The 22,080-nt window shown below is 35.4% G+C and overlaps 1 protein-coding gene and 1 pseudogene across 1 annotated transcript in view; one reads left to right on the top strand and one right to left on the bottom strand.

The window, feature by feature from the left end:
* The window catches only part of LOC125343043 (sodium/hydrogen exchanger 2-like), a 69,608-nt gene extending 47,528 nt beyond the window's left edge, over positions 1 to 22,080 (top strand). The window contains exons 7-11 of the mRNA XM_048335356.1: positions 2,761 to 2,831; positions 4,885 to 5,049; positions 16,266 to 16,377; positions 21,117 to 21,251; positions 22,075 to 22,080. Coding sequence (XP_048191313.1) covers positions 2,761 to 2,831; positions 4,885 to 5,049; positions 16,266 to 16,377; positions 21,117 to 21,251; positions 22,075 to 22,080 — 489 coding nt within the window. The remainder of the gene's footprint in view (positions 1 to 2,760; positions 2,832 to 4,884; positions 5,050 to 16,265; positions 16,378 to 21,116; positions 21,252 to 22,074) is intronic.
* Positions 155 to 298, bottom strand: LOC125344451 (annotated as a pseudogene).

Here is a 22,080-nt window from a genome sequence, read left to right as displayed (position 1 = left end):
ACTCTCAAGTAGGTAGTTCTACTTGTATACTTACCTGAAGTTTGAGAAATCAAGAAAAAAGTTCTATTGATGAGGGAGGGTCTGGATCCCACTTGTTCTGTTAGAACCCAGCTTTGCATATAGTTTATGGAAAAACATTTCCTTTCTTTGTGACATTGTTTTCCTAACAAATAAATTAAAATTGTGTGTTCATGATTCTTCAGACCTATCAAGTTGGTGTAATCATGAACTGTGTATATTTATAAACTGATAAGAACAGATACTACACTTGATCTTAGCCAAAAGGCCATGAAGTGGTATGAACATTTTTACTTAAGGTTATTATGAGTTTTTAATTTAATTAACATACTGTTTTAAGACTAGGCAAAATTATTTCAGTAATTTAGTTGACTGTCTAATTGATTCTGTAAAGCAATTGATTGTAAGTTAAAATGTGTATGGCACATGTTATTGCAAATATTCATCAGAATATTCTTTCATGAATATTTTATTTGCACTATTGAGGATTGAGAAAGTTAAAGATGTTAAAGAAAGTTAAAGTGTGTGTGTGTGTGTGTGTGTGTGTGTGTGTGTGTGTTTGTGTGTGCTGGTCCTGGTGCTCGAACTCAGGGCCTTGGTGCTGTTCCTGAGCATTTTTTTTAACTGAAGGCAACTAGCACTCTACTACTTGAGTTCTAGCTCTACTTCCAGGTTTTTGGTGATTAATTGATGAGAGGAGTCCAACGGACTTTCACGTCCAGTCAGGTTTTAAACTTTCATCCTCAGATCTCAGCTTGCTGAGTAGCTGGGACTACAGATGTGAGCCACTGGTACACAGTGGAAGTCAAATATTTTTTACAGCTAACTGGAAATAGTAGCCTTTGAAATACAATTCTACAACACTCAGAGTTAAGGAGCAATGCCTCATTTTTACATTAGAAATAGAGGGAGAGCTGGGTGCTGGTGGCTCAGGCCTTTTCAGGAGGCTGAGACCCGAGGATCATGGTTCAAAGTCAGCCAGGGAATAATAGGCTATGAGACTCTGATCTCCAATTTACCACAAAAATGCTAAATGTGGAGCTGTAACTCAAGTGATAGAGCACTGTCTTTGAGTAAAAAAAGCTCAGAGACAGTGCTCAGGCCCTGCATTTAAGCCCCAGGACCCACACTAAATACATACATGCATTCATACATATGTACATATACAGTGCACAGAAATTTAAGTTTTAAAATTTTATATGAATTGTTTTTTACTTTTTTATAGAAATATAATTTGTTCAATCAATTTTAATATGGTGGCTAAGATGAAATAGAATAATAGAAGTAGTGAATTCTGAGTTATTGATTAAAGATATCATTAGATTTAGTAATGTTGAAGAATTTAGAAAATTAAAGATAAAGGAAGAATTTTGCAACCATCTTTCTTCAATTTGAATTGTCCATAATTTTGAGAGCCATATTTTCAGCATAATGACTCTCTACTTGTAAAATTATGCTTTATTTACATTTATGCATCTAACTATATAAGAATATCTAATTCAATTATATGCATGTGTTCTTTGTGTTTCATCATTTGATTATTCAAGTTATGAAAAGAAATCTGCCTGGTCTCTCTGACATAATTCCATATTAAAAAATTTGCCAAATGTCCTAATAATCTTTCACAGTATTTTCTTCCAGATTCAGGGTCAGGAATTACATCTATTTGACATATTTTAAAATAGATTTTATAACAAATTATGTTTTACCTTTTTCTCTTTCATGACAATATTTTAAAATATATTTGTATTTTTAGACTGATATTTTGATTATTTTCTTATGAAGAAATTCAGGGTATATGATTCTGTGATTTTATACAAAATTCAACTCAATCTTATTATTTTTATCTTTTTTGTTATCTGCTCTCATTCCTATTCTGGCCCTGTATGTATGCATCCAGATTTCTTCTTATAACTCTCCTGTAATGTTAGTTATTTCTCCAATACATTTTGCGTATTTAATGTTACAATTAAATAGAATGGCTTTCTTTATTCATGGATACCCACATTTCATCAGGGTCAGTCTCACAATGCACATTTGCATAGACGTGGGACTTCTGTAATTCCAGGGTTTTCTACTTGTTTACTGTATGTTTGCCTTTTCTTGTTGCTACATACATGTGTCAAATCTCTTGACTTCCATCTCCTACTTCTTTTTTTCATGCCTCTTCAATTGTTTTTAAGTCCTCCAAGGGCTGAATATGCTTTTTACTTCTTTTTTGTGTTTGTTTTTGTTGCCAGTCCTGGGGCATGGACTCAGGGCCTGAGCACTGTCCCTGGCTTCTTTTTGCTCAAGGCTAGCACTCTGCCACTTGAGCCACAGTGCCACTTCTGGCTTTTTTCTGTATCTGTGGTGCTGAGGAATCAAACCCAGGGCTTCAAGTATATGAGGCAAGCACTTTAACACTAGGCAATATTCCCAGCCCTGCCTTTTACTTCTTTTATTTCCTCCGTAATACCAAAGCCAGTTCTTTGGTAGATGACTGAATCTGTCATATAATACTGATTAATATGAACTTTTTCCACCTGAAATTGGGCATGTATAATGTTTAGTTAGCAATTATACAAACCTCAAAACACATAGCTACAGATACTTATAGTTATATTAGTTCAAAAAGAGGATAAATAAGCAAGTAGGATGAAATACATAATTTTGAAGGTGTTTTTGATGGTTCCTTTATTTGATAGTGAGGAAGTTTCTCATGTATGCTATATAGTTAGATCAATGTTTTATTTTTTTCAGTTCTTTGATCACTTGATGGCTGGCATAGAAGATATATCAGGACATTGGGGACAATATTACTGGAAAGACAAGTGAGGATTTACAAAAGTTTATTTTTATGTATGTGTGGAAAAAAGAAATGAAATGAGTCAACTCTTTCTGGATGTTTATGGGGAATATTTATACACCTTCACTCTTCCATATGTCATAAATAAACATGGAAGCTTAAAATCACAGGCAGAGATCTTTTTTACTTTCCTTATTGTGAGAGACATGATTGATTTCAAATTCAAATTCCAAATTTGCCGTAAATTTCTCAGGGTATTCCCTTTCATGTACAGCCTAATAGAGAGCAATTTTATATCAGATGACATTACTAACAATTAAAATCTTGCCCCTTAAGAGTCTGAACTTCTTACTTTTGTTTACATAACCCTGCTTCTACTGGCAACTGCTAAACTTTACTATCTATCTCTTGGTGGTGCCTCTGCTGTTCACTCCACTGCAGCCATATTATCCCTCCACTTACTGTTTGAATCCATACAATTCAGGATATTTTTACCCTTAAGTCTGTTCATAATGTTCCCTCGCCTGAAATGATCCCCTACCACATTATTGACTGTCCAGGACTTTCTTGCCATTTAAGTCTTACTTTAAATTTCATCTTATCAGAGATCTTTTCCCTCATCACTCATTCTCCATTTTATTTGTGTAATTTCATTCTCCAATATATAACTCTCTGGTATTTTAATGTCTCATTTTTCTATTAAATAAGGTTTTATATTTTGAAAACATTATTATAAAATACATCATTATTTTTACTATATGTTTCTTTACCATTAAAATAAGAGGTGTGTGAGAGCAAAGACTTTATCTTTCTTGTTAAATTTTGCTTTACAATACTTAGAAAGAGTTCCTTCTACATGTAGGTTATTAATAAATATTTTGGAGTGAATAATTAGGTGACAATAAATCACAGAGGCATTTTATGTGGCTATCAAATCTGATCCTAGATACTTATACAAATATTTCAATTATTTTAAATTATAATCTACTCCTAAGTGTTCTGATAACAGTGCATATTAAAAGCTTTTGTTTCTCTGTAGCTTCTCAACAGGAAAGAACAGTGTAAAAATGAGATTTACTTCTAGCAGGCAACAATTGGCACAACCTGATGATTTGTAAGCATCCTTTTGTTTCACCTTCTAGAAAAAGGAATATAAGATAAAACAACCTGGAGAAATTATGATACTGCCTACCTTCTTCAACAATTGTACTTTAAAATCTACAAAATAAAAACATTTTTTGCCACTGTTATAAATATAAGGACTCTAACAGCAATATATCTTTTCTACCTCTTTGATTTGCTTATTTTGATCACAGGGAAAGAATATAAACAGTAAATAGGAGTATTAATATTAATTGACTTTCCATTTCCACTAAGCCAAATAGCAAAACATGTTTTTGTGTGCGTATATTGTGATTTTGACCTCAACATGTACTAGGACAGAACCTTACTACTCAGATAAAAGCACCCACCCTAATCTTTTTATTTTTTAAATAATAAAGCACATTTCCCATTGAGAACTTGGTTGAGCCTGGAGTCAAGAAAACGTCAAACTCCTGAAACATCAAATTATGATTTTAAGCTGTCAAATTTGATAGAAGTAGATATCAATAGAGTCTTCCAAATTTTCGTACCATAACTTTATTGACTATCAGCCTAAGTTTGGTAGACATTTTCAATGATGTGTTACTAATACTCAAAGTAATGTCACTTTAGTTTTGCAAGTATCCTTTGCTTATTTTAATACAGATTTCTTAAGCCTTACAAAAATAAGCCTCATTACTTTTCCCATTTTCTGTTTCTAAAGCAAGAGAGTTTTTAATCCATAGTTCCGCTTTCCCTTGGTGTGGTTAACTCTACTTAAACCCAAGGCATGTTTTCTTTCATCAGCAGATGCTTGCAATTAAATTACGATTTCTTGTGAGTTTTTTTTTTCCTATGTGTACTAAATTTCCATTTAAATGAAACAAATTTGGAATCGGCAGTGCATCAGTCCTTGGAACTTTAGAAGTAGAGTGTAAAAGTCTTGGAAATAAAAACAAATTGCTGCATTTTATTTTTATTTGCTTCTTGAACAGATTGGAATATTTAAATGGAAGATACCTGCAGAAGATCTTACTCAGAGAATATGACCAATCCAAATCAAGCATTGTGCTTCTTTATGAAAAACTTGAGAGAAAACATGCCATTGAGATGGTAGAAGCAGGCCAATTAATAAATGTACCATCCAGCACATCTTTACTGTAAGTGTGTGTGTGTGTGTGTGTGTGTGTGTGTGTGTGCATGTTACTGTGGTTTCAATCTGTTTAATTAAACATTACTGAGAAACTGCAGAAATACTCAAAGTATCTTCCTTTTAAAATGTAGTATTTCTTTCCTATGCTTCTTATGGTAAAACATGAAGAATGATGATTTTACCACTTCTTTCACATTGAGGGTGCTTGATTCACCTCAGTCTGCATTGTTTATTATGTAGAGATAAGCAGAGCTTAATGAAATAAATCATTTCTGTGACATGTTTAACTTTTCAAAGTTTCAGAAGATATCTGCCTCTCAGGAAAATAGATGTATGCATTCTTAATTAATGCTTTATAAAATAAAATAATTTAGTTTTGTCTTTCATTAGTTAAAATGGAATTAAACATAAAATGTGCTAAATTTCTTTTTTTTCTTTTTTTAAGTTTTTATTATCAAACTGAATTATAGAGAGGTTACAGTTTCATACATTAGGCATTGGATATATTTTTTTTTACTGTTACCTCGTACCACATTGCCCCTCCCCCCTCCCCTTTCCCTTTCCCTCCACCATGAGTTGTTCATTTCATTTACACCAAACAGTTGTGCAAGTATTGCTTTTGTAGTTGTTTGTCTTTTTTTTACCCTGTGTCTCTCGAATTTAGTATTCTCTTTCAATTTCCTAGTTCTAATACCAGTATACCTGGTTTCCAATATACTCAGATGAGATGCAGAGATAGTGTAGGTAGAACTACAGGAAAGTGATACAAGAAGAACATCAATAATAGAAGCTACACTTACACATGGGACGTTGAAAGTAGTTACAACTGTGATATAACAGTCGTTTCCATTACATGGAGTTCATTTCACTTAGCATCATCTTATGTGTTCATAAGGGTAAAGCTATTGGGCTCTTGTGATCCTCTGCTGTGACTTGCCTAAACCTGTGCTAACTATTCCCTATAAGGGAGACCATAGAGTCCATGTTTCTTTGGGTCTGGCTCACTTCACTTAGTATAATCTTTTCCAAGTCCTTCCATTTCCTTACAAATGGGGCAATGTCATTCTTTCTGATAGAGGCATAAAATTCCATTGTGTATATATACCACATTTTCCTGATCCATTCGTCTACTGAGGGGCATCTGCCACAGTGGCTGAACCAGTTTACATTCCCGCCAACAATGAAGTAGGGTTCCCTTTTGGCCACATCCCCTCCACCAATTGTTATTGTTAGTTTTCTTGATATAGGACATTCTTACTGGGGTGAGATGGAATCTCAATGTTGTTTTGATTTGCATTTCTTTTATGGCCAGTGATGTAGACCACTTTTTCATATGTCTCTTGGCCATTCTCATTTCCTCATCAGAGAAGTCTCTTTTTAAGTCTTTACCCCACTTGATGAGGTGGCTATTGGTTCTTTGTGGTTTTGTTTTGGAGGAATGTAATTTTTTAGTTCTGTATATACTTTAGATATGAGGCCTTTGTCCATTGAATGGCCGGTAAAGAACTTCTGCCAGTCTGTGGGCTTTCTGTTTATCTTGAGAGCTATGTCCTTTGCCGTGCAGAAGCTCTGCAGTTTGATGCAGTCCCATTTGTCCAACCTTTCTTTGATTTGTAGCCTTTCTGGGTCTTTATTAAGGAAGTTCCGTCCTGTGCCAAGGAGCCTAAGTGTTTCTCTTACTCCTTCTTTAGTGTTTCTAGGGTGTCTGTTTTGATTTGGAGGTCTTTGATTCATTTGGAATTGATTTTGGTGCAGGATGATATAAAAGGATCTAGTTTTAGTTTGTTGCATGTGTTGAGCCAGTTTTGCCAGCACCATTTGTTAAAGAGGCTCCTTCATCAAAGAGTAAGTAGGAGTAGTTCTGTGTGTTTATTTCTGGGTCTTCAATTCTGTTCCATTCGTCTTCAGGCCTGTTCTGGTGCCAATACCAAGCTGTTTTTATTACTATAGCTTTATAATACAACTTGAAGTTGAGGAATTTAATTCCTCCAGCACTGTTCTTTCTGCTTAGGATTGTTTTTGCTATTCTACATATTTTATTGTTCCATATGAATTTCTGGATTGCTTCCTCTATTTCATTAAAAAATGTTTTTGGGATATTAATGGGTATTGCATTGAATATGTAGACAGCCTTTGGCAATATTGCCATTTTGATTATATTAATCCTCCCAATCCAGGAGCATGGGAGGTTTTTCCATTTCCTTATTTCTGCCTTAATTTCATTTTTCATGTTTTTAAAGTTCTCATCATAGAGGTCTTTCACTTCTTTGGTTAAGGTTATTCCTAGGTATTTTATGTTTTTTGAGGCTATTGCAAAAGGAGTTGCTTTGCTGATTTCAGCCTGGGTCTTCGGGTCATTAGCATAGAGAAAGGCCATTGATTTGTGAAGGTTTATTTTATATCCTGCAAATTTGCCAAAGTTTTAAATCAGCTCGAGTAGCTTAGGAGTAGAATCTATGGGGTTCTTTAGGTATAGGATCATGTCATCTGCGAAGAGAGAAAGTTTAACTTCATCTTTTCCTGTTTGGATCCCCTTTATATTTTCTTCTTGCCTAATTGCTCTGGCTAGGAATTCTAGTACTATGTTGAAGAGCAGGGGAGAGAGTGGACATCCCTACCTTGTTCCTGATTTTAAAGGGAATGGCTTTAGTTTTTCACCATTTAGAGTTATGCTTGCTGTTGGCTTGTCATAAACTGCCTTGATTATATTCAGGAATGTTTCCTGGATTCCCAGTTTTCCAGGGCTTTTAGCATAAATGGGTGCTGGTTTTTATCAAACGCCTTTTCCGCATCGAGTCATATAACCATGTGGTTCTTTTCATTGCTCTGGTTGATGTGGTGGATTACATTAATTGACTTGCGTATACTGAACCAACTTTGCATCCCTGGGATAAATCCAGTTTGATCGTGGTGTATGATTTTTTTGATGACCATTTGAAGTCAATTGGCAAGAATTTTGTTGAGAATTTTTGTGTCTATGTTCATCAGGGAAATTGGTCTATAGTCCTCTTTCTGTGATGAGTCCCTGCCTGGTTTTGGGATGAGGGTTATACTGGCTTCATAGTATGCGTCTGGTAGTGAATGTTCTCTTTCAATTTCATTGAAGAGTTTCAGAAATATTGGTGTGAGTTCTGTTTTGAAGGCTTTGTAGAATTCTGCAGTGAATCCGTCGGGACCTGGGCTTTTCTTGGATGGGAGATCACTTATTGCCGTTTCTATTTCAATACTGGATATGAGTCTGTTTAGGAGGTTTAAATCTTCATGGTTCAGTTTGGGGATATGAATTTTTTCTAGGAACTCATTCATTTCTTCCAAGTTCTCAAACTTGTTGGCACAAAGATTTACAAAATAGTCCTTTATTGTGTTCTGAATTTTGGTTGTTTCAGTGGTGATGTTACCTGTTTCATCTCTTATCTTGTTTATTTGAGTGTGCTGTCTTCGTTTTTTGGTAAGGTTTGCTAGGGGTTTGTCTATCTTGTCGATTTTTTCAAAGAACCAACTCTTTGTTTTGTTAATTCTTTCGATGGTTTTTTTCTTCTCTAATTGATTTAATTCTGATTTGATTTTAATTATTTGCTTCCATCTATTGACTGGGGGTTTGGCTTGTTGTTCGTTTTCAAAGAAATTAAGGTGCTTCCTTAAATTATTGAGTTGCTGTTTCTCCAGTTTGTTGGTGTATACATTCAGAGTTATAAATTTTCCTCTGAGCACTGCCTTTGCTGTGTCCCAAAGGAGCTGGTACTTTGTGTCCTCATCTTGCTTGAATTCCATAAACATTTGAATTTCCAATTTAATTTCTTCAATGACCCACTGATGGTTCAGCAGTGTGTTGTTTAGTCGCCATGAATTGTAGGATTTTCTGTCGTGGCTATTTGACATGAACTCTACTTTTATACCATTGTGGTCTGAGAGAACACAGGGAATGCATTTAATACTTCTGAATTTGTACAGATTTTCTTTGTGCCTTAAGATGCGATCTATTTTGGAGAATGTTTCATGTGCTGCTGAGAAAAATGTGTATTCTGTTATTGCTGGGTGGAATATTCTGTATGTGTCGATTAAGTCTAGTTGGTCTGTGCAATTGTTTATGTTTGTGGTTTCTTTGTTCAGTTTTTGGCATTTTGATCTGTGCAGAGCTGACAGTGGAGTGTTAAAGTCCCCAACTATCAACGTGTTTGGGTCTATGAGTGTTTGTAGAGTCAGTACTGTTTATTTGATGAAGTTTTGTGGGCCTGTATTTGGTGTGTAGATATTTAGGATGGTTATATCTTCTTGTAGGAGAATTCCCTTTTCTAGTATGTAGTAACCTTCTTTGTCTCTTCTTACCTTTTTTAATTTGAAGTCAATTTTGTCTGATATTAGGATTGAAACTCCAGCCTGCTTATGGTGGTCATTTGTTTGATAGATTTGATTCCAGCCTTTCACTTTTAGAAGGTGTTTACTTTTGCTCGATAGATGTCTCTCTTGGAGGCAGCAGAATAATGGATCTTGATTTTTCATCCAACTTATGAGTTTATGTTGTTTGATTGGAGAATTAAATCCATTAATGTTGAGAGTTAGGATTGAGAGCTGATCTTTTGTTCCTTTCATTATCACTATCTTGTTTAAAGCTGTGTCTTCCCATTTCTTGATCTGATGTTTACTATTTAGGGTTCATTTCTCTGTCCTCATTTGGATCTTGATTCTTTTCCCCGTATAGTACATCTTTGAGGATTTTATGTAAAGCTGGATTGGTGGAGATATATTGTTTCGGTTTTTCCTTACTGTAGAAGATTTTATTTGACCTTCAGCTATGAATGAGAGTTTAGCTGGGTACAGTATTCTTGGTTGGTAGTTATTTTTATTTAGGGTTTGGCATACCTCATTCCAGGCTCTCCTTGCTTTCATGGTCTCTGCTGAGAAGTCTGGGGTAATTCTGATTGCTTTTCCTTTATATGTAATTGTTTTCTTCTCCCTAACAGCTTTAAGGATTCTTTCCTTGGACTCTACTGATCCTGTTTTGATCACAATGTGTCAGTGGGATGTCCTATTCTGGTCTGGTCGGTTTGGGGTTCTAAATGCTTCTTGTATCTGTATAGTCCTATCCTTCTGGATATTTGGGAAGTTCTTGGCTAATATTCTGTTAAATAGTTTGCCTATTCCATTAACTTCCTTCTCCAGGTTTTTCTCAATAACTATTATCCTTAAATTAGGCTTCCTGATTGTGTCTTGGAGCTTCTGGAGTGATCTACTTTGTCGATTGGATTGGTTTTGTATTGCTTTTTGATCTTTCTCCATAGACTGTTGGGAATCTTCAGCTCCTGAGATTCGATCCTCTGCTTCAGTTAGTCAGGACTGTAGGCTAGCTACTTGATCCAAATCTCTTTTCCTTCTGACTGGACTTTTCTGATGCTCTTCATGTCCTTGCTATACTTATCTGTTAGGTCCTCTATGGACTTCTTTATTTCATTTACTTCATTGATTTGGTTTTGAGTGCTGTCTGTCAAGTCTTTTAGCTGGGTAACTATCTTTTCATTTGACTCTTGAAGTTCAATTATCTTTCTATTTGTGGAGGCCATGAAATTCTGCATTAATTTTTGCTTTGCCTCCTCATGCTCTAGATTAGTTGACTGAAGTGATTCAAACTATTCATTTAACATGTTTATCAGTAGACTTTGTAGAGCATTTAGAGGGTTCTCTTCTATGTCTTTGATTGACTGCTTTGCTTCCTGCTTGTTTTGAGTGGGAGATGGGACTCCATTGTTTGCCATCTTTCTTGTGTTTCTTCTGCCAATTTGGATTGGGAATGCCAATCTACAGGCAGTTGTGAGCACCATTTAAGCCCCAAAGCAGACCTTACCAAGTACTGTTGTGTAACTCTTAGAATTTCACAATTATATACAGATGCCTTGTATACCTGTATATAAAATTAGATTTGGTGTTCCTAAAGAATACAATTTTGATATAACAACCACTCCCAAGCCCTGTATTCAGTAGTTAGTTATTTACTGTTACAACCCTATGAGCAAGTCTTGTTTATATTAAGTTATTTATGGACTGGCTGGCTTTGTCTTTGAACCCCTTTCATTCACTCTTTTTGAGCAGAGATACCTTTCTATCCAATAACCAGGGGTCAATGGAATTCGGAGGTTCTTGAATTAAGTCAGGAGGGTATGTTAGTGATAGTAAAGAGAATAGAGTAAAGTGTATGGGGGGGTGATGATTGGGTTTAGTTTCAGTGATGTGGAAATGTGGAGAAGAGTAGAATCAGTAGAAAGAACAAGGTTAAAATGATAGTGAATGGAGTGTTAGCAGAAAAGAGTAGAGGTGTTATTCATAGGAAAGTAAAATTTTAAAGAAAAAGAATGAGAAGAGAGAAATAAAGAAAAATTACTGGAAGACAAATTCACAAAACAGAGAAAAGTTATTTAAGAAAAGAAAAAAAAAACAGTAAAACGAACAACCAAAAAAAAACTTGATAAAACAAAGAGGTAAAAATGGAGAACCAAAAAACCAATGATGTTTCAGAAATGAAAAAAAAAAAAAGCTTAAAAATGTTTTGAGAAGAAAAAAATATAGTCTTCCTTGTTTGGGTGGGTTTTTTACAGTCTCTGCTTTCCTTGTGATGGTCTGCAGTCTATTTTGCTGTGTGGCTGGTTTGACTTGCTTTCAGTTTGCAGGGGGTGGATCTGTTCTGACCCTCCTCCCCTGTTAGTGAAATCCTGGGGCTCTGTGGTTCCCACAGCCAGCAGGTAGGCCTTGGGCGTCCACTGTAGATGGGGCATATGAACAGTCTTGGGAACTGTGGCTCCTCCTGTCTGCTGTGGGGCTGCTGCCTTTAATGCCTGGCTGTGCATAGGCTGTGGACTCACCAGGGTGGGGCGCCTCTGGCCTGGTTTACCTGGCTGAGATTTGCTTGCCTGGGGGAAGTTCCTCTCTCCTGGGCGAAGCTGGCTATGGAATTCAGCTCCTTTTCGGGCTGGGAGTTTGACTTCCTCCATGACATGACCATTTATCTGTCTTGGGAACTGTTTGTTCTCCCGTCTGGTTACTCTGTGCCGCTGGTAGCTGCTTGCCATTTTCAGTTTTAATTTAGAAATTCTGGCGGAGAGGGCAGGGCACCTCTGGCTGAGTTCACAGGAATGTGTGAGCCGCAGCTGAGGACAAGCCTCCCGCCAGGGTAGGGGGTGTTCTCCTGGGTGGAGTTGGCTCTCACTGATTGGTCCCTCTTGCCCTATTCAAAGATGGCCCCTTTGTCCTCGCTTTCCCCAAGCCTGCTTTAGTTCCAGTCTGGTCTGACCCTATGCCAATGTCAAAGCTGGCACTTTGCTCTGGTGGTGGGGGAAGGGCTACCTCCCAGAAGCTGCTCTGTGTGTATGAGTGAGATTGTCTTTCATGGGGTACTCACACTTTCTCTGCAATTTCGGCCTGTCTGTGCTCAGCCTGTGATCTGTGTGTGTCTGCCGCCATCTGGAGGATTTCTCCCTGCTCGCTGCTTGTGTGGTTTAGGCTTGGGGAGTGTGGGGCGCTGTGCTAGCGCCTGCACTGGCGTGGCGGTGAGTTGCTGCCTGTAGCTCAAATCTTTGTTTTCAGGCCAGCAAAGTCGATTTTTCCTTACTGGCCAGAGTCCCTATACTGTTATAATTTACTTGGGCTGTCTTTCTAGGAGTGAAACTGCAATGTTGGTGGGAGCTCAGCTAGGGCTCTGCTGCTCCTCTGCCATCTTCCCAGACACCCTTTAATTTATTTTTGATGGAGAGAATTAAGGGAAATAAAAAACTTCTAAATGTATCTGGCTTTACATTTGTAGCCCATTTGTATGAATTTTTATTATTATAAAGGTGATGTACAGAGAGATTATAAGTTACACAAGTCAGGCCGAGTAGATTTCTTTTTGGACAATGACACCCCTTTCATGCCTCTTTCACAGTCCCCTGTCCCACTGTACTCAATTTTTAAGAGAGAGGAGAGCTCATCTCCTTTTTTTGCCTAGCTGGCCTTAAATTGGGATTCTTCTAATCTCAGACTCCCCAGTTCCTAGGAATATAGGCGTGAACTACTGGCACTCACTTGGGAAAACTTTGGATTCAATTTTTATATAATATTTAATTTTATTGTCAAGGTGATGTACAGAGGGGTTACAGGTACATACATAAGGTAGTGAGTACATTTCTTCAAATACTTTTAGCCCCTCAAGCATAATTTCTTTTAAATTGGTATGAAAAGAACTATAGTTTCATATTTAGTCCAAGACAAAACAACTAATTTTGCAATGTACACATCTTTTTTAAGTGAGAATTGCTTGATTTCCTTTATGCAAAGAGCTTATCTGAGTTTCATATAATTATTTTATAATTTACTATATTTTTGGTTGTGCAAATATATTAATTTTATTATCAGAAATAATTCTAAAAGCATTTAAGAGACAAAATTATAAGAATCAAAAGTGAACAAAATGTAAAGTATAAATAAAGATCTCAAATTTAAAGTTAGGAACCTTTTTGGAATTCTCAATAATTGGCTGAAGTTGAGGGATACCTTTTTAGGAAACGTTTAGCAAAAAAAAGGTATTGGAACCAGGGAAGGGAAAGGGAATACCAAAATTGAGAGGCAAAGGATAAAAAGACAAACCATTGCAACAGCAATACTTACAAAACCATTTGGTATAAACCAACTGTACAACTCATGTGAGGGGGAAATGGGGAAGGGAGAGGTGGGGGAAAATGAGAGAGGGCGTAAAAAGTTGAATAAGAAATGTACTTGCCTTACATATGAAAGTGTAAACCCTCTGTACATCACTTTGAAAATAAAGAAGAAAAAAAGGGGACTAGAACAAAATGTCAAAATATACCACAAAATAGATTTTTTCTTTTGAGAGATTTTTGATTAGGATAGAGGAAATATTTTGTTGGGATTTTACTTGTCTTTTTTTTAGCAATGAGAAAAATATAATTTATTTGAGAATATTCTATGTCTAAAGTAGTATACATGATGGACAAATAAACCACATGAAAAATTAATGTTGATGTCGTTAAGAACATCATATTAAACTACAGATTACAAAAATACAGAAATGTTATTTCAATAGAATCTGAGAGGAAAATAGCATTAAATTAAAAATAATATTGGAGGTTATTTATTCTAGATAAATGTACAGTCAAAAGTAATTTATTTGTCTTCTTACTGTGAATACTATCAGATGAACTCCTAAGCTCTTTTTTTTACTCTAAATGGTACAAACCAGGCATCAGTATGGAGAGCAACAAACCATAGAGAATAAAAGATATGTGGGTAATAATTGTATCCTGTCTGAGGTAAATCTTGAGTACATTTGGCTTTGGGTATATTAAGATATGTATCACTATTAATATTTTGTATTGATTTTTGCCAGAACTATACAGTTGAAACAGAATGGGTGTCTCAATATAACTTTGATGTATCTGAGAAATATCTGTAGCAAGTCTGACTAACTTAGGAACCTAAATGTAAATTTGTCTTATCTGAATTACATAGCCCTTTCTGGATAACTTCCAGACTTTTAGTGGAAGCATAGATTACATATTTATTATAAAATATTACTTTTGTTGTAGCCTATAACAAAGTCAATTTATCTGTCATTTACATGGAAGGATAGTTTGCAAAGCTCAAAGTCCTCTAAACTACCAGTAAAAACAACATATTTCTGGTGCCTGATCTCAGACATCAGTTATCTTTTAATAGTTTCTTTGGAGAATGATTAAAATCTAATTTCAATAAGAACCTAATATTAATCTTTATTTTGGGTCATGTTTTATTAGCAATATGCATTTACCAATATCTACATAGTTATTTGATTGCATATAGAATATTCCATAATTTACTTTATAAATTCTTTTAGCACTTATAACACGGACTGTGTTTCAAAATATTTTTTACAAATATATTTACTTTTCTACACCTATCAATAATTTTAAAAATATTTCAGGCACATTAAGAAAAAAAACCCAGGCACTATGCCAGGCCCCAAGACTGGAAAAAAAGATAAAATATTCAGATAGTTGGCAAGGTTTCAGGTCCTTCAATATCTGAATTTCTAACACTTGAAAATTTGGCTCTTGGAAGCGGAGTTGTGGCTCAAGTAGAAGAGTGCTAGCCTTGAGCAAGAAAACCTCAGAACAGAAGTCAGGCTGAGATCAAGCTCTAGGACCAGCACAAATGAATAATGAATAAATAAAATTTCCTTTTGTTCCCTCTCCCTCTCCCTCTCCTTGCCCCCCCCCCCCCCCCGCTCTCCACTTCATTTTTCTATGTAACTCAAGGCTTGCCTGGGATTAGAGACTGCACAACCATGTACCCAGCATGTACAGTACAGTATACTGCCTTTTCTATCTCTCCAATTTTGCCTTTAGTTAGCCTTTCAGTTTCTTCAGATAGCATCTACTTTTTGACCTTTTAGCTTTTAGAAATGTATCTATCTGTCTATCTATCTATCTATCATCTATCTATCTATCTATCTATCTATCTATCTATCTATCTATCTATCTATCATCTATTTTTGGCCAATCTTGGGGCTTGAACTTGGGCCTACGCACTCTCCCTGGCTTCTTTTTGCTTAAGACTAGCACTCTACCCCTTGAGCAACAGCACCACTTCCAGCTTTTTCTGTGTATGTGATGTTGAGGAATCGAATCCAGGGCTTCTTGTTTTTCATTTTTTTTTTTTTATTGTCAAAGTGATGTACAGAGTGGTTACAGTTTTATACGTAAGGCAGTGAGTACATTTCTTATCCAACTTGTTACCTCCTCCCTCATGTTACCTCCTCCCTCATTTCCCTTCTCCCCTCCCCATTTCCCTTCCCCCCATGAGTTTTGCAGTTGGTTTATATAGTCTTGTAAGTATTGCTGTTGCAATGGTTTGTCTTTTTATCCTTTGTCTCTCGAATTTGGTATTCCCTTTCCCATCCCTAGTTCCAATACACATATATACAATATCTAGGGTACTAAAATTAGTTACAGTGATATCAGGGGTAAAACCACAGGAAAGAAAGACAAAAGAAAAAGGGCATAGTTTCACATGGTATGTTGAAAATAGCAACAATGATATACCACTTGTTTCTATAACTTGGAGTTCATTTCACTTAGCATCATCTTATGTGTTCATGCTTCATGTATGCGAGGCAAGTACTCTACCACTAGGCCATATTCCCAGCCCTAGAAATATATTTATTGAATGTACATAAGTAACCCACATTTTTTTTCTTTTCAGCCGTTGTCATAAAACAAGCTTGTCCAACCCATCCCCAACTCCTCCAAATCAGAACCTTACAGAGAATATTCAAGACATACTGACTACAAACCTTTATAAAATCAGGAGAGTGGTAAGATTTTTTAACACATACCAATTTGTTAAAGAACTGGAATAAAATGTTTTCTTTCTTATAGTTGCAAATCAAACCTTAGCCCCTATATCTGTCACAGGCATACTGAAAATGAATAAAAGAAATCCCATGAATTTGAATGAAAAAGTCACATTAAAACTTGTTACTTGTTACTCATAGGAAAGTGCTTTCTTATCTCTATTGAACGGTGAGTGTGGTACATTAGTCAATGCCTCAAAGTCCTGAAAATTGATGATATTTTCTCAACAATACAGTTAAGTCAATTCTATTGAGACTATTTCAAAATTTGATGTTTGGGTAGTAAAATAATTTTTGCTATTGAAGAGCAACCAAATTCCTGTTTTTTTTTTATCGTTCAATCATGTTATGAAAAAAATACCTAAAGTCTAGGTTTGAAAAATGAACATTAGCTAATATTTCTTTCATAATTTAGAAATCTGGATTTGTGCATATGTGCTTTTGTGTGTGTGTGTGTGTGTGTGTATGTGTGTATACATGTGTGTGCACTGGTACTAGGCCTTGAACTAAAGGGCTCATGCTTTTAGTTTGATTTTTTGCTCAGGTTTGACACTGTATCATTTAAGTCTCTGTCCCAGCTTTATGCTAGCTAGTTGGAAATGCAGTCTCATAGATTTTGCTGCCTGGCTGTGAACTGCAGTCCTTTAAATTTAAGCCTCTTGAATAGCTGAGATTATTGGCATGACTCACTGGCACTCAAAAAGTAAAACTTTGTTTTAGAATAGTTTTATTGTGAGGTGGTGCTGGAGTTACAAAGGATTGAACTCAGAATTTCATAATTGTTAAGCATGCATGCTACCTATTAAGCTACTCTGCAAGCTCAAGACAAAGGGTAAATCAAAGAACAGATCTTCACAGGAGTTTCTTTCATTCTTTATATACAGAGGTTTGAAGTCAAAGCCTCAAAATTCTCAGGCAAGCCTTCTTTCACTTAGCCGTGTCCCAGGAGTAATCTGGAAATTTTTAAAGCTCACAAGAATTCTCTTTACACCTTGTTTACTGAAAAAAAAATCTATGACTTAGTGAAGAATAATTTCATTTGAAATTATAATTGTACTTTTATATTAGAAAAATATTGATTTAACTTGTAGTATCTAGAGTATTATTATTATTGATTCTGAATTTAAAGCAAATATATCAAATGGAAATATCAAAAATATACTATGGTGATTGTATAATGGATGGCATAGTTAACTTTAGAATAGATATGTTTGAAAATAGTGATCAATAGATGTGAAAAAACTTGGAAGTGGTGACATTGGTAAAAATGCATTGTATTCATAAATTGCTTTGTTGAATGGCAACTACTTAGTACAACCATTTAAAGACAATAAAAGTATAAAAAGAAGAAAAATTTAAAATAGAAATATCTAATAATAATAGAATGTAATTCCCTTAATGTAAATTCATAATAACCCAAATTTATTTTCTTCAGTATTATAACAATATTATATCTATACTTTCTAGATTTCATATTTATAATACTGTTGCTTGCTGGGTGCCAGAAACTCCAACCTACAACTGTAGCTAGTTAGGAGGTTGAAACCAGAGGGATTGAAGTTCAAAAGCAGGTGTGGCTCAAGTGGTAAAGCTCTAGGCCAGCAAGCAAGCCGAATCAGAGTGTGAGGACTGAGTTCAAGGCTTTGTAATGGGAAAAATTCTATTTCATTAGAGTATCAAATATCAGTATTCAAAGTACTGTGAAGTAATGCAACTATATTCTTCATTGTTAGATTCCTTTAGAAAGAATTGTCTCATTTAGTTTTTGGTAGAGCTCAATTTGGACTTATGGACTCCTGCTTTTTCTCTCAGGTAGTGTTTTGCATTTTTTACCCAGAACAAGTTTTTGGTGTGTGGTATTCCTAACACATCCTACTACATGCCTGGGATTAAAGACCTGAACCACTAAGCGGTCTCATTAACTTTTTTTCCAGGCTGGCATGGAAACATAATCCTTCTGGTCTCTGCCTTCTCTGTTAGTGGGGGAGAGGGAGGATCTGGCAGAAAAACAGAAATAATTGTTCTAGAGTGAAAAAAAAATTCCTGACTTATTCATAATTCTGTATTAGATACATTGACAATTATTACTGGTTACTTAGGGGAGGGTTCAAAATATCTAAAGGTACCAGATGATTTCTGCAGATTACATCCAGTTTAAAATCCTGTGATATTCTAAATAATAATATGAAAAGTTTACTCTTCTTTCCTTCTATTTGCCAGTCCTGGGGCTTGGACTCAGGGCCTGAGCACTGTCCCTGGCTTCTCTTTGCTCAAGGCTAGCACTTTACCTCTTGAGCCACAACGACTTCTGGCTTTTTCTATATATGTAGTGTGAGGAATTGAACCCAAGGCAAACACTCTACCACTAGGCTATATTCCCAGCCTCTTTTGGCCAGTCCTTGGACTTGAACTCAGGACATGGGCACTGTCTGTGAACTCCTTTTGCTTGAAGCTAGCATTTTATCACTGGAGCCACTGTAGTGCCTCTTCTGGCTTTTTCTGTGTACGTGGTACTTAGGAATCGAACCCAGGGCTTCATGCATGCTAGGCAAGCACTCTACCACTAAGCCACATTACCAGCCCTTTACTATTCTTTTTAAATGTTGCAATTTAAATAAATTTAAATAAAAGCAAATAACCTTTATTGAGTACTTACTATGTGTTAAGCACTATTTTATCATATAATTGAAATTATTGAAGTTACACTTCATTATACATTTGTGGAGTTAGCACCATCATTCTTTCCATTAAAACACTAAAGGAAATACCAAGATTTTGTAAGGTGATATGTTTCTCAAGATTATACAGCTAATAATCAATCCTGTTGCACATATTAGATGAAGTTATCCTGAACAGAACAATCCTTATCAAGTGGTTGGTAATCCTGAAGCTGTTTTCATATAAGAAAGACAGCTATAAGCCCTCTTTCTTCACTTCATATTTTCGTTTAATGAGCTGGAGTGTTAGAAATCTCCAAAGATAGCTAGTGATTTTCAAGTATTTTTACAAATGAAAATAGATGCTCTGTATTTAAGGTACTTTTTTGTTACATATTTGATGTCTGCATTTTGAAATTTATTGATGTTCAAATAATCCAATCTTTGGTTTCTGAAAATTACTCAGAACCGACCCATTTTTTTTTTGAACTAGAGCTTGAACTCATGGCCTTGGGCTCTCACTTGTCTTTTCGCACTCATGACTGGCACTCTACCATTTGAGTCATGCTTCCAGCATTTTTGCTGGCTAATTGGATATGGAGTCTCTTGGACCTTTCTTACCTGGTTTGATTCAAACCATGATCCTCATATATCAACCTCCTGAATAACTAAGACTGTAGGCAGAAGCTACTGGTGCCCTGCTGATCTGTTGTTTAGAATATGACGTGATAAATCTTAGATATCTTCTTGGCTGTGTGGTATAAGAATATACCCAAGAGACATCTTGTATATTCCTGATATGCTTTGAACATGCCATTTCCCCAAGGCTCCAGCTCCCTTTAATGTTCAATGTCATTTACAGATCACAGTGTGACCACTGTTCTTGCTACTTAGATATTCTAGAAACTTTACAGATGGATTTCAGAAATTCTACACTCTCACACATATCATGAAATCTTACATATATTTCCAAGTAACAGAAGATATTGCAATAATTGATTTCTATTTAACTTTGATTTTGTATTTGCATCTCATATGCATACATGTATATATCCATTGGCATATTATATGCTGAACAATTGATAATATTTAACAATAATTAATTTCACTCATCAAAATTTTGATGTGTGCATAGTTATAGAAGTGTCACACCAAACATTTGGATATGGAGTCTCTTGGACCTTTCTTATCTGGTTTGATTTCAAACCATGATCCTCATATATCAACCTCCTGAATAACTAAGACTGTAGGCATAAGCTACTGGTGCCCTGCTGATCTGTTGTTTAGAATATGATGTGATAAATCTTAGATATCTTCTTGGCTGTGTGGTATAAGAATATACCCAAGAGGCATCTTGTATATTCCTGATATGCTTTGAACATGCCATTTCCCCAAGGCTCCAGCTCCCTTTAATGTTCAATGTCATTTACAGATCATAGTGTGACCACTGTTGTTGCTACTTAGATATTCTAGAAACTTTACAGATGGATTTCAGAAATTCTACACTCTCACACATATCATGAAATCTTACATATATTTCCAAGTAACAGAAGATATTGCAATAATTGATTTCTATTTAACTTTGATTTTATATTTGCATCTCATATGCATACATGTATATATCCATTGGCATATTATATGCTGAACAATTGATAATATTTAACAATAATTAATTTCACTCATCAAAATTTTGATGTGTGCATAGTTTTAGAAGTGTCACACCAAACATTTAAAACATGATGTGTTTGTTAAAATGCATTTCTTTTCTCTGTTATATATTCATGAGCTGTGTAAACCAGAAAATGTTTTAATGCTTTTGGATTAAGAAATATGCCTCAGTTCTTAGCTCAATACACTCACACATGCATGCACACACCTATATGGTGCGAAGAGAACTATTATACTCTTTGAAGAGTAGGTTACCTTTTATACATTACTGGTTTATATCGAATTCATTTATGTATACTTAGCATTTAATCATTTGCTCTGTTTAACATCCTAGTATTTTTATTCTGAAATCTTTGTGCTGTGCATCTTGGATAGGCTCCATCATACAACAGGTGCACTCTTCCAGGAGAAATGGGAACAGCTGAACAGGCAAAGGAAATTCTCATTCGCAGACACAAGAGTGTGCAACTGAATCTTTTTTCAAGTGGATCCAGTCAGTTTCTCAAAGAGGTATGCTATCGGTTAATAGTATACCCCTTTCAAGTTCTTCAGCTGAAATTCTCTCTTATTTGGGAGCTTCACATCCACGTGCTAGAATCCTGGTTAAAGGCATATATAATGGCCCAATCTTTTTTTAAATCACCTTTTGGCTAACAGGTATTTCTAGGGAAAATGGAAAGGTATGCCACTAATTTGGGACAAATTAGTATACTTCTAAGATGCCTCAGTATCAGCATTAGAAATAAAAATAAGTGTACAAGTAGGCCAAGTAAACAACTTATTAATACTTCAGATTTGTACTCTTTTATTTATTAAAATATTACCTACCCATTATCTATGATATTGAATGAACATAGACATAAAGGAAAAAGATAGGTAGAAAGGAAACCTAATGATCCTTCAGACAACGGTAGTGGCAAAACTTAGAGGTGAAATTCAAGACTGCTTTTCATAGTAAAAACCACGCTACTATTTCCAGACTGTAGAAAATGAGGGTGAGTAGAAAAGTCAGATAGTTTTAATTGTCTTCAATGTCTGATTCATGTAGGCTGCACTTAAATTTTTATGAAGACGACTGTGATTGCATTTGTTTCTTACTCTGTCTTTAATTGACAGTACTAATTGAACAAAGAGGTTTCATTGTGATGTTTCCATACATATGTATTATATTCTTTGATTTTTAAAGACAGTTTGACAGGTTTTATTATTCAATTTTCGTGCATGGACACAAAGTACTCCAATGATACTAATTCCCCCCTTACCTTCTTTCAACACTCCTAATCTGGTTAATTTCATTCTTCTTGTTTTATGCTTTTGTCATTCATTATTTTAGGTCTAG

This window comes from Perognathus longimembris, chromosome 28 (genome assembly GCF_023159225.1).
Source record: "Perognathus longimembris pacificus isolate PPM17 chromosome 28, ASM2315922v1, whole genome shotgun sequence".
NCBI classification, from domain to species: Eukaryota; Metazoa; Chordata; class Mammalia; order Rodentia; family Heteromyidae; genus Perognathus; species Perognathus longimembris.
This window is presented reverse-complemented; position numbering and strand designations above follow the sequence as displayed.